Raw genomic sequence first — 13,352 nt, 5'->3', positions numbered from 1 at the left:
CATACATATATATATATATATATATATACACTTTTACACTAGGTCTATATATTATTGATATGACTATTGTTAGTATTAACGGGTTTGGTCATTTGGTTAGGACATTTAGCCTTATAGTGCATGTAGGAAAATTATTATTTTTCATTATTACCTTTTTTTGCCTGTATTGTATGCACTTTCAGTAATTAGTTTAATTCAGAGAAATAATGTCTGTATGAGGTATGAGAAAGCTGTCCAATTTTGGGCACTGTATAAATTCATTGTTTATCACACATAAAATTATAAAACTTAAGACACATTTTCATCTGAATCAAATGCATTTAAAAAAAAAATTATATTTAAATATTAAACAATTTATGGTAGCTATAATGGATATATCTATATATAATTTTACATTAAACTTTTTTTTTTTAACCAAAAATAAAATAAAAATCATACACCATTACAGAGACATTTTTCACTGAAGCAAGTTTATTTTTGTAGTTGAAAAGTGAAACAGAACAGCTCAGACAGCATAATGCTTTCAACAGATCTGTAATATTTGGTGAGAGGACTTTAAATATGCATGTGCTGCAGTGCAACTGCATAAAACTCCTCAGCTGAAGTCTATGCAAACCAAGTAAAACATGCTGACTCTGACAAGAGAAAGTTCAACAAATAAATGATTCACTTTCAACACAGCATGTCCTCACACTTTCCATTAAAGACAAACATATGCCTCTTAGATGTCTGCCATGTGCCAACATGTGCTATTAAAGAAACATTTTTTTAGATGATGCAAACATGTTCATATTAGAGACCTAACAATTCAGTACAGCAGACATCCTCTGTGGGAACCTCTGCTCTGTTAAGGACATTTAAAACTGACTTAAGTGACTGTAAAAATACAAACTAGCTGAATTATGCTCCTCCTCCTGTGATCGGGAGAGTAAAGGCCTTGAAAGTAGTTAATGTCACTGACAGCCTCGAGTCGACCAGCTGTCCGATGGGTCAATTTGTTTTTTGCAGGATCGTCAGTGTCAAATCAAGCCAGTTTGCTAACAATGGCCTGGTTGAGAGTGTTCAGCTGATTGGTCCATTTGTCCAGGGCGGTGTATCGAGCTCCGCCTCTTTTCTGGTGATCGAGCTCCAACAGCTGATTGACTTGATCAATTCTACCGTTGATTGTGCTGAAAGAAAGACATACATCAGATAAAACTTTTTTTTATTTATTTACCTTTTCTACTATATTAAAAAAGTATTATACTTACTTGTCTAAAATACACTGCACAAGCAAGCTTTCCACATCTGCAACATCAATATTCAATTCCTAAAAAAAACACAAAAAAAACAGGGAACATTATATTAAAATTGCATAATATATTATATAATATAATATAATTAGTGCTGGGTAATGATTAAAATGTTTAATCGTGATTAATCAAATGATTGTCTGTGAATAATCACAATGTTATGCACAAAACTAATAATGCATTCAAAAGTAGTGTATTGTGTCCTTTTTTCATTTAAACGTAGTCCTACTGCTATATGAACAAATGTTATAGTACAATAACATTCAGTTTGCACTTAATACTTAAATAAGGTGCTTTTTACAGCAGTGTTCCTTTTACATAGTAGCAGTAAAAATATTTCTTGTAAATCTTACCTTATAATATGAATGTAATTAAATTAAATATTAAACAAGCTATTTGTCACTGCCAGGACACTAACATTTTTATAGAAAATATTTAATAGTTTGTTATAGAAAAACAAGTTCTGCTCAGAGTCCAGAGCCTTGATCATAATTATAACAGGCACCGTGCTTTTAGAGACCTGCAGGATCATGGGACCCATCTCAGCAGAGTGCTGCACGGAACAACACTTGACCCCCAAAGCCTGGTTTGTTTGACTAGTGTGATCGCTCCCTGGCTCAGTTGGAAGAGGTGGGCAAGAGCACAGTTCAGTTATATATAGATCAGTGAGTGTGAACGCTAACCGCGCCGGAGTGCAGATCTTCTGATACGTGCTTCATGTATATTTATGAATGGACTTTCATAATAATAAGAAAAACTGTTAACACGTGATCAAATAATTATCGGCGTTCATCAATTAATAAGTTAATGCAATAATAACGTGTTAACTTGCCCAGCCCTAAATATAATATAGGTTTACCTTTGAAATAAATGGTATGTGTATCCTAGTGTAAGGCTTAATCAATTTGATGAGCACTTGTGTTCTTATGTTCCGTAGCAATTCTGAAAGAAAAAGCAAGGAGCAAAATTAATATGTACTTTTTGAATGCACACTTGTTGCATGAGATTTATGAAATAAATGTGAATGTTTAAAGCCAAAGCCGCCCAAACTGACCCTCAATATGTTCTCTGATGAAGGGGTCGTCCATTATGTTGCTGTGATTCGTCTTTAGGATTTTCTCAAATTCTGTGATGTCATTGTTCTGGTAGGCACTAGGAGCAAGTTATAGGTAATTAATACCATAAAATAAAATAAATTAATAAAAAAACAGAAGAGGACCAGATAAATGGAGAAATGAAAAGTAATGTACACACTTACCTTACCAGGTTTGTCATCGCTAGAATTTCTGGATCATTTTTGTAGGGTTTTGCCTAGTCACAGAGTCATAAAGAAAGAATCAGTAGTTATATCATATACCACAGTGTTTTTATTATCTATGATCAGGCCTAGATGAGATCTGCAGCTTTGTGCTTTTACCTGCTCTGATTCTGGGGGGAAATAAGTTGCTATTTAAGTTTAAATCATGTACGTCAAGCAAAACTAAGAGTATTACATAACTATTGATCAATATAAGCAACCTTAAAGGAACATTCAACAATGAAGAACGTGTAGAACTTTGTAAACTAATGATGGGACGGTAAACTAATGAGATCCCACATGGGCCTGTGCTGACTGCCACCTTATACCTCTTGAGAATCAAATGGATTGATTCCAGACTTCATCAGCATGTTGGCCAAGACCAGGTACTTCAGGCAAGTGGTTCGCCTGGGGCTTCCAGACTCGTCATAGTTCTTGAAAGCTTCGAAAAAGTCTGTATGCGCCTTCTCAAACTCTCCCTCCCTCAGGTGCATTTTACCGCCGCACTCTAAAGAGAAACAGTCACATGTCAAACCAAATTAGTGCACTTTCCAGTTCAAAATCCAAACCAAACTTTCCAATCAACCCAAACGTAACACTGATTTCCACACATTTTCACAACTAACTTAACGCAAACTTTGTAATTGTACACGAAATAAAAAACAAAACGTAGCCATTACAAAAAAAAAAACTTTTCAATTATACACACAGACAAAAATTCAACAAATTTCGACATCTTCGCAACTAAATTTCCATTTGTACACAAAGCAAAAACAAACAAACAAAAACATCAAAAATATCAAACATATCAAAACAAACAAAATGTCCAATTATACACAAACAAAAACTAAATGAAAAACAAATACTAAACCAGCTCAAGCTAAACACAAATTTCCATTTTTTCATCTTCACAACTACAGCTGCTGGTCATATAATTAGAATATCATCAAAAAGTTGATTTCACTAATTCCATTCAAAAAGTGAAAATATTACACACACTGACATTTCAAACATTTATTTCTTATAATTTTGATGATTATAACAGACAATTAATGTCACTAATTTGTCCCAAATTCAGTATCTCAGAAAATTTGAATAGTGACGTGACATACGGAATATAACTTAAGACCAATACAAATAAAGGATTTTTTGAAATCTTGGCCACCTGAAAAGTATGAACATGAAAAGTATGAGCATCTACAGCACTCAATACATAGTTGGGGCTCCTTTTGGCTGAATTACTGCAGCAATGTGGCGTGGCATAGAGTCGATCAGTCTGTGGCACTGCTCAGGTGTTATGAGAGCCCAGGTTGCTCTGATAGTGGCCTTCAGCTCTTCTGCATTCTTGGGTCTGGCATATCACATCTTCCTCTTCACAATACCCCATAAATTTTCTAAGGGGTTAAGGTCAGGTGAGTTTGCTGGCCAATTAAGAACAGGGATACCGTGGCCCTTAAACCAGGTACTCGTATCTTTGGCTCTGTGCAGGTGCCTGTTGGAAAATTAAATCTGCATCTCCATAAAGTTGGTCAGCAGCAGGAAGCATGAAATGCTCTAAAACTTCCTGGTATACGGCTGCGTTGACCTTGGACCTCAGAAAACACAGTATACCAACACCAGCAGATGAAATGGCACCCCAAACCATCACTGACTGTGGAAACTTTACACTGGACCTCAAGCAACGTGGATTATGTGCCTCTCCTGTCTTCCTACAGACTCTGGGACCCTGATTTCCAAAGGAAATGCTAAATTTACTTTCATCAGAGAACATAACTGTTGACCACTCAGCAGCAGTCCAGTCCTTTTTGTAGCGATATGCTTCTGACGCTGTCTGTTGTTCAAGAGTGGCTTGACACAAGGAATGCGACAGCTGAAACCCATGTATTGCATACATCTGTGTGTAGTTGTTCTTGAAGCACTGACTCCAGCTGCAGTCCACTCTTTGTGAATCTCCCCCACATATTTAAATGGGTTTTGTTTCACAGTCCTCTCCAGGGTGTGGTTATATCTATTGCTTTTACACTTTTTTTCTACCACATCTTTTCCTTTCCTTCGCCTCTCTATTAATGTGCTTGGACCAGAGCTCTGTAAACAGCCAGCCTCTTTTGCAATGACCTTTTATGTCTTGCCCTCCTTGTGCAAGGTGTCAGTGGTCGTCTTTTGGACAACTGTCAATTCAGCAGTCTTCCCCATGATTGTGTAGCCTACAGAACTAGACTGAGAGACCATTTAAAGACCTTTGCAGGTGTTTTGAGCTAATTAGCTGATTAGAGTGTGGCACCATGTGTCTTCAATATTGAACCTTTTCACAATATTCAAATTTTCTGAGATACTGAATTTGGGATTTTCCTTAGTTGTCAGTTATAATCATCTAAATTAAAAGAAACATTTGAAATATATCAGTCTGTGTGTAATGAATGAATATAATACACAAGTTTTACTTTTTGAATGGAATTAGTGAAATAAATTAACTTTTTGATGATATTCTAATTATATGATCAGCACCTGTATAAGCAAAATCCACAACTATAAACAGAACAAAAAACTAACCCACTATCCCATTACACACAAAAGAAAAAAAACAAACCAAAACCCAAGCTAAATACTTATTTCCACGCCTTCACAAATTTTGCAATGGTATACCAAACCAAAACAATCCATGCTAAAATTAAACACTAACTAAATAGTAAAACACAAACAATAGTAAAAAAAAACAAATCAACCAAAACTAAAAACTAATTTCCATGTCTTAGTTTTCATAACTACATCTCTACATTAAACCAGACTAAAGTGTGTCCATTACCTCTGATGACCCCCATGATGAGCGGATGTGGGATGGCTGATTTAATGTGTAATGACTGCTCATACAGGGCTTTGAGTTTCTTGTTGTTTTTCTGTGCCGTATACATCTGAATCTCCAAAGCATAGATCTCCAACAGCTGAGTGCCCTTCTTCAAGTCGTCCTCTCCGTCATCCGTCTAATTAAGAGCATCAATCCATTTCAAAGTGACAGAAGATGTCTCAAGAAGATTTTCTTATTTACACAACACTGATTCTTTACTCTACCTGACATGACTGATGCAACTGCCTGAGAATCTTCTGGAGCTTTGCAAACTCTTCTCTTTCCAGGTACAACTTTCCTAGCTACATGAACCAGAGAAACAGAAGTGAGCAATATTCTCGCAGTATCTGAGTCTTTCTGAAGCTTGCACCAGCAATAATGTAAACGGCATTACCAGAATTATCATAGTATTTAGCATATTATTGTTCCTGATACATAAGTGCGCACTAGCATCTGCTCAGTAAAATAATCGAAATACAGAATGCACTGCTGTTGCACAAACCTTGGTGTTCGTTTTAAACCAAAGTCTGTCGTTTTTGGCATCTTTTAATGCTTCCAGTGTGGTCTCATAAAACTCTTGTAGCAAGTCCATCTAGAAACATGAAAAGAGAAATTATATTTAATATTTAACAGCCTTTAAATAATATGACTTACTATCACAAATATATTACTGAATTCAGAAAGCAGTTTAAAATGCACTTAAATACCTGTTTGGAGGTTGAGATATAATCTAGAATAGAGTTGATGGATTTCTCCGAGTAGTTTCTGGTGACAGCACTCCTGATGTATGTCAAAAGCTGTTTGTACCGGTTCATCATTTCTGGAAAATTTGTCTGTAAAAATACACACACACACAAAAAAATCTGATTTTATAGTGCACTGCTAACATAATAATAAAATGTATTATTATTAATATTAGTATCACGGTTTAGAAATGTTAGATAACATATGAAAATTATAAAAATGCAACAAAAAAAAACACATATACATATATATATATATATATATATACACATATATACATATTAGGGGTGTAACGATACGCGTATTGGTATTGAACCGTTCGGTACGAGGCTTTCGGTTCGGTACGCGGTACGCATTATGTACCGAACGGTTCGTTGGAGTAATTAATTATATTTGGAAAATAAATAAAAAATTGTGGAATATAATGATATGCGTTCAACAAGGTAGCCCAATAACACAAACGACATAACGGGCAACGCCCCTGACACCCCCGAAGAAGAAAAAAAACACCAGCTTATGTGTTTATGTTACAGTACTAAATAAAAAATAGCATGCATTTAGTATGATCTCTCTTATTCTTTGAAAATTATTCACATTTTCACAGATTCTGCAAGGGGTGCCCAAAACTCTCACATGCCACCATATATATATATATATGTATGTGTGTGTGTGTGTGTGTGTGTGTGTGTGTATTATTTAATAAATAATTTAAGCTACTATTGTTACGCACAAGCTTGAAGTTGATCTTAATCATCTGTTTCAGTGCTTTGAATCCCCATTCTCCCTTCTCTCCCTCCAGCTCCAGCACCTGCAGAACAGAAAACAGTGATTACACCCTTCACAGAATCACACACAGATCCTGACTCTGACAGATCTTATGTCTGACCTTCTGGAAGCTGCTCAGGGCTGCTTTAGGATCATCTTCCTTCAGGGCCTTGGAGTTGTAGTACTGGTTCTCCAGATCAACATTGGGCTCAGAGTTGCTGTCCTCTGAATACTCCTGAAGTCAAAGCACGGTAGGAGTAAATGAACAAGACACTGCACACACAGTGAAACGCCTTGAAAGATACTGTGTATTGTATATATTGTGTGTTAATGCTTAACAATTAACCTGATTATTTATAACTGTAAAACTGTACATATGTAATAATCTATTTCTCAGTAAATTATCTATATACGAGCTAACAGAGTCAGGTTCGTAAATACATCACATTTCTTAAAGAACCTCAAATAAAACTACTTAAGGCTGTCTTATTTCTTGGGTTCATCTTTGCAGCATTAGCAAACTAGCCACCTGCTAAACAACCGAAACTAAGCGCCTATAAACACGCCTTTTCATGTTAATATGTCGGCTTCGCGTTAAATCAAATGCATTTAGATTTGCGTTTGTTTTAAACAGTCTTACCAAGTCATAATCCTCCTCATCATCGCACATGAAATCATCTTCCATGTCAGACATTTTGACCGGAGAGACTCTTACCCACAATGCACTGCGGAAACGCGTTTTGACATCACGCTGCGCGCGCAGTTTCCGATTCCTGCCGAGTGATTCCGAATCCAGTTTCTGTGAGTGACTCCAAAGCAATCCAGCTGGCCAACACTGAGCCCAAATACAAGTAACTATCTTCATTACAGAAATAAGTTTAATAATATGTCATTGGTAACATTTATTTGCAGAAATGTATTTATTATTTAATTTTATGTAAGCTTATTTAATGAAAATAAAAGTTTTTTTTTATTTTTAGAATTGCATGTTTATATATCACATAATAAAGTTATTAATTAGAAATTCAGAATCGTGAGTTAATAATTTGCCATTATGAGATATAAACTTTTAATCCTTAGAAAAAAAGTTAAAATTCACAATGCTAGAAAAAAAAGTCTAAATTGTGGGATAAAAAGTCACAGTTACCTTTTTTCATATTTTTATTCTGTGATTGAAATAATAATCGATAAACTTAAATACTAACTTACTTTATGAACCCTTATTTCTGCCACAGAATAAAATTTACTAATTTGTATATCTTGCAATTGTGTTATGACCTTGTAATTCAGACTTTTTCCCTAAGAAGCAAGTTTTTATCTTGCATTTGCAAGTTAAGTAAATGAATTAATTGTGATTATATATATACATAAACAATTGTGAGATGAAAAGTCACCCTTACTCCCCTTTTTTAAAATATATTTTCATTATGTGGCAAAAATAAGATTCCATAAATATACTTATTTCTGTCTCAGAATGAAAATATCTATATATTTGTAAAAAAAGGTAGGCCTAATTGTTTCATTTTTTTATAATTCAGACTTTAATAATACAGTAATACAGTAAATTCCCAATTAAAACATTTTTTTCTCATTGGGAGGTTATATCTTGCAATTACAAAGTATGAATTGAAAGTTAGAAACTTGCAATTGCAAAAGAAAAAAAATGTCAAAATTGTGAGTTTAAAGGCACAATTACCTTTTTGTATTTTTATTCTATAGAGAGAATAATATTCCATATTCTAGCTTGCCTACTTATTTCTTTATTTCAGGGATTTCACAGTGTCTGTGGATGGCATCTCCATTGACAGAGACGATCCTCATTGGAGTGAGAGGAATCCAGGTGAGATGATTAACATTACTTGTAATGCATACTTGCTTCATGCAGTCGTTTGACCCTTGACCTGGTGTATGCAGGAGCACTTGAGCTTGTCTTCTTTGGCAGGGATGTGTTGTATGGTAGACGGGACTATCCCGGCCAGCTCGGGTCTGTCCAGCTCCAGTGCCCTGGTGTGCTGTGCTGCTCTGGTCTCGACGGAGGCCAATCAGAAGTCTCTGTCTAAGGTGTCCCTTACTGTAAACCCCCTTACATGCATTACACACAACTGCTGCTGATCATAGATGTGCACTGATGTGATTTCAGGTGACTCTTGCAGAGACGTGTTCCCAGTGTGAGCGTTATATTGGCACTGAGGGGTTAGGAATGGATCAGTCCATTTCTTTTCTCGCAGAGGAGGGGACAGTAAGCCATGTTTCATATTTCTTCTCTCAATATATGCTATTTGTTTCATTTTTGGTATAAGGGTCAATAGCTGATCCTCTTTTTTGTGACCACAAAAAAAAAATCAATTTATGTAAAATAATGACAGAATGTTTTTTTTATGATAATCAAGTTTAAAAACATAACATATATTTCACTTGGATATTTTTTGTGGGCATTATCAAGTGTTCCAACTGTATACATGTATATATATATATATATATATTGATATGATCATTAAAAATGTGTACTCTCATATGTATTCAGGGTGTTTTTATTTTATTACACCACATGACATTTTAATATGGTATGTTTTTTAAACCATGTAAAACCAACATGAATACAATGAGTTTATTTCATAAACTGCAAAGTTTTTAAAGGGACTCTTATTTAACGCTGTGCATCTACAGATTTCCAGGTTTATTTGATGAACAAAAAAACAAAAAAAGTGTGTATTTTGAAATCTTAATCTTTGTAACATCGTACATTTAATGTGATTTCTCCGCCTTTTAAAAGGTAGTGTACATAATGTACAGTGGAGTGGGTTTAACATGATGTCCAGTTGGTGGCGCTTTAACCAAATGTACTGTACGTGTAAAAAAGGAGTTTTGAGATCATCTGCAGCAGCTGAGATGATGATTCACTTCTGAAAAACTGGCACCAGATTTTGAGACCTATAAATCTGTCGATTTAAATCCAGAAGAAGTTTAATAATAATAAGCGTCAGTGCTTTGCCACTAATAAGTATCTGGTAACACAGGAGGAAATTTCCCCAAAATTGTTCTAGCTTTCATTTAAGTCTACTTTCTAGATATTTTGGATTAGTATGTTCACCTAAAAAATGTAAACACTATTATTAATTACTCATCCGAAGATGAATGAATGTCACACAGGTTTGAAACCACATGAGGGTGAGTGAGTAATTAATGACAGAATTTTTGGGGTGAACTGTCCCTTTAATGGTAGGAAATGGTAATGGTTCTCTGCAGATGCTGGCTGTGGCGCGCGGCCTGGACTGGAGTGGTCTGCTGAAGCTGCAGAAGGAGCTGCAGGTGAGTCTAAATCAACACTACTTACTTTATTAATATATACATCCTGGTCTTATTGGGAAAACAGTCTCATATATTAGCTTATATTGGGGATAATACTATGATTTACACTTAATGTTAAATTATATTCAATTATTTTATACATTATATAGTTAATTTTGATATATTAACTATAAATCTCAGGGGTTTAAGTATATAATTTACATCTAAGGGGTTCAGCTGACAAAAGAATTTGAGAACTGGAGGTAATGCATTAACTAATGGGACCTTACTGTAAAGTGTGTCCTATATATGTGTATATACTGGATGGGCCATTCTACAGAACTGGTCCAAAGTGGAGTTGGAACACGTCTTGAAAAAATGTATTCAATGTTTGCAAAACGTATAATGTCCAAGGTACAAATTTCCAGTAATTGTGCAGTTAATTCTCATATTGTATTTTCATAAAGTTTTGGAATATTTGTCCTCTCCACAAATTTGTCACTACCGAAACACAGTAATAATATTTTAATTAGAAGGGTTATATTGACCTATTAAGATTTTGCTTGCATCTAAATTGTAAATATACATTTCTATTTTCTAATGTTTTTTTTTTTTTAAATCAATAATTACATTTTTAACAATATTTCAAGGGTCATTTATGAGATTTGTTGTATTTTGAATCCACGTTTTCTTTGTAAAAGGCAAAAAGTTGATCATACTGATTTCGAAGTCTAGGATTCATTCATTTTAATATACCGTACACTGAACGAGAAACTATCATAACATCTTAGTTGGTAATTCAGTAAACTTTTATATTTGACAAAACATCCCATGTTTCGGTAGTGACAGCACATTTTCGGTAATGACCATAATGCTTTGGTAGTGTCCACATCACATTATTGAATTTTAACTTGCATACTAAAGCACTACTTAAACATATTAAAATCCAATAAAATTGCATAACTTTACTAAAATCTTGTTTATTTCCTCCAAATATGTGGATTATGTTTTCCCTTTCCTCACTACTGAAACAATGATGACATGTTTCAGTATTGACAATTCTATGGGATAACAAAAAAAAAAAAAAAAAAAAAAAGATGTCAGTACCGAAACTCCACCAAATGTTTTGGTAGTGACAATTTTAGATACTTTTGAACCTAGCTCAAAGATGCGACTATGCACATGGTTAGCTAGAATAAATATTATGGAATAACTAACAAAAAAGTGTGGTTAATGCAAAAACAGGTGTTCGGTAGTGATGTTCCTTAACGTTACACACAGATTTTAAGACTTTTGAATTAAACTGAATTGACTTTTTCAGTTGACCTAAAATGTACCTCCTCTAATCTAGTAGTTATGAGAGAGAGGGACACTGGAATATTTCCTGATCATAAATTTAGGGTTATAGCTAAAGTCTCGGCCAATGGACTAAAACGTACACTGTTTCGGTAGTGACGTGAAAAATGCGGGACACTTTTTTTTTTTTTTTACAAAAATGTTCATAATTTACAATTAAAATATAAGTATATTTTTTTACTTTTTAAAAGAATCAAAAAGATTATTTTTACATCAATGAAAAATAAATAAATAAATTGTAAATATAGTTTTCATAAGTTGAAATTCAGGGGTTAGGGTTCGAGACAGCCACATCCCAACTGAAAGTACCCAATAAATGATGATTTTATATATATCAAGCTTAATAAAATGTTAAATATTATTGTGGGTTTCAACAGATGGAAAGATCTTAATAAACATCTAAGATTGAATTACTTAAATAATTTTTTGGTTGTGGGACAGCAGTTCGCATGGCATATATGATTACTCAGACAGACCTCTTCTGTTTTTACCTCAGCGACTCATTGTAAATTGTACCAGCGTGCCATGCACGTGTACGGCGAGGCTGCGTGTGTCCTGCAGTTTAAGGCTGTGTGTGACTCTTCCCCTGCCAGCGCCGTCGCTCAGCTGGGCGATCTGATGAACCGAAGCCGAATGCAGCTGCCCTGAGCTGGACCAGCTGGTGGACACATGTCTGTGAGTGAGACCAGCTGGACATGCCGTTTCACACATACACTTTACAATATTATATAAAAACATGTTTCTCTTAATATGCATTTTAATTTCCATCCATGTACACTACTGGTCAAAAATGTGGAACAATTAAAACTTCTTAATGATCCGAAATAAGTCACTTCTGCTCACCGAGGCTACATTAACTTGATCAAAAATACAGTAAAAACAGTAATATTGTGAAATATTATTACAATTGAAAATTCCTGTTTTCTTTTTGAATATATTGTCAAATGGAATTTATTTCTGTGATCAAAGCTGAATTTTCAGCATCATTCCTCCATTCTTCAGTGTCACATGATCCTTCAGAAACCAGACTAATACGCTGATCTGCTTAAGAAACATTTTTTAACATTATCAATGTAAGAAACATTTACTGCTGCTTAATATTTATTGCAAACCATGATGCACTACCATTCAAAATTGTGTCAAGTAAGAAAAGGACTTTCTATATAGAGATATACAGTACATGTATATACACACACAAATATATCTATTCTATTGAACTTTCTGAGCAGTTTCCACAAATTGAGCAGCAAAAAAGATGATTTCTGAAGGATTATGTGACACTGAAGCTTTGATCACAGGAATAGACTACATTTTACGGCACATTATATTTAAAAAGAAAACCGTTTTTATAAATTGTAACAATATTTCTCAATATTACAGTTCTGTAAAATGTAATCAAATAAATTCAGCCTTGGTGAGCATAAGATACTTCTTTCAGAACCATATAAAAATCTAACTTTTGACCAGTATTTATTACATGATGCTGAAATAGTTTGAGCTGAATGAGTCAGGCTTATGGAGATTGGCGAGTCTGTCTAATGAACTAGTGTTTTAGCCACATCTTGCTGCTCTCTTCACAGGCAGGCGGGTGCCGTGGGGTCGAGGCTAACCAGAGCAGGATGGGGAGGCTGCACAGTTTCCATGGTACCCAGAGAACGAATAGATTCTTTTCTCCAAACAGTGAGAGAGCAGTATTGCGTGCCTGACGGCCGTCGAGCTGCTCTGGAGAAGCAGAGTTTATTCGTGACAAGGCCGGGAGGAGGGGCGG

At 34.8% G+C, this 13,352-nt stretch overlaps 2 protein-coding genes across 2 annotated transcripts; one reads left to right on the top strand and one right to left on the bottom strand.

Annotated features, from left to right (window-relative positions):
• Window positions 1-451: 451 nt before the first annotated feature.
• LOC128014270 (COP9 signalosome complex subunit 2-like) lies at window positions 452-7,731 on the bottom strand. The gene is made up of 13 exons (XM_052597708.1): window positions 7,581-7,731; window positions 7,062-7,175; window positions 6,906-6,983; window positions 6,139-6,264; window positions 5,934-6,023; window positions 5,656-5,733; window positions 5,393-5,567; window positions 2,919-3,097; window positions 2,551-2,603; window positions 2,347-2,444; window positions 2,152-2,234; window positions 1,251-1,309; window positions 452-1,169 (listed from the first exon to the last, which is right to left on the bottom strand). The coding sequence occupies exons 1-13, from the start codon at window positions 7,632-7,634 to the stop codon at window positions 1,025-1,027; spliced, it is 1,332 nt and encodes a 443-aa protein (XP_052453668.1). The 5' UTR covers window positions 7,635-7,731; the 3' UTR covers window positions 452-1,024.
• An 8-nt stretch (window positions 7,732-7,739) lies between these two features.
• Window positions 7,740-13,302, top strand: LOC128014271 (N-acetylgalactosamine kinase-like). The gene is made up of 7 exons (XM_052597709.1): window positions 7,740-7,791; window positions 8,710-8,780; window positions 8,883-9,001; window positions 9,081-9,179; window positions 10,187-10,249; window positions 12,081-12,259; window positions 13,165-13,302. Exons 3-6 carry the CDS (start codon window positions 8,885-8,887, stop codon window positions 12,201-12,203), a joined length of 402 nt encoding a protein of 133 aa, XP_052453669.1. The 5' UTR covers window positions 7,740-7,791; window positions 8,710-8,780; window positions 8,883-8,884; the 3' UTR covers window positions 12,204-12,259; window positions 13,165-13,302.
• The last annotated feature ends 50 nt before the right edge of the window (window positions 13,303-13,352 follow it).

Source organism: Carassius gibelio, chromosome B25 (genome assembly GCF_023724105.1).
Source record: "Carassius gibelio isolate Cgi1373 ecotype wild population from Czech Republic chromosome B25, carGib1.2-hapl.c, whole genome shotgun sequence".
Classification (NCBI taxonomy): domain Eukaryota; kingdom Metazoa; phylum Chordata; class Actinopteri; order Cypriniformes; family Cyprinidae; genus Carassius; species Carassius gibelio.
This window is presented reverse-complemented; position numbering and strand designations above follow the sequence as displayed.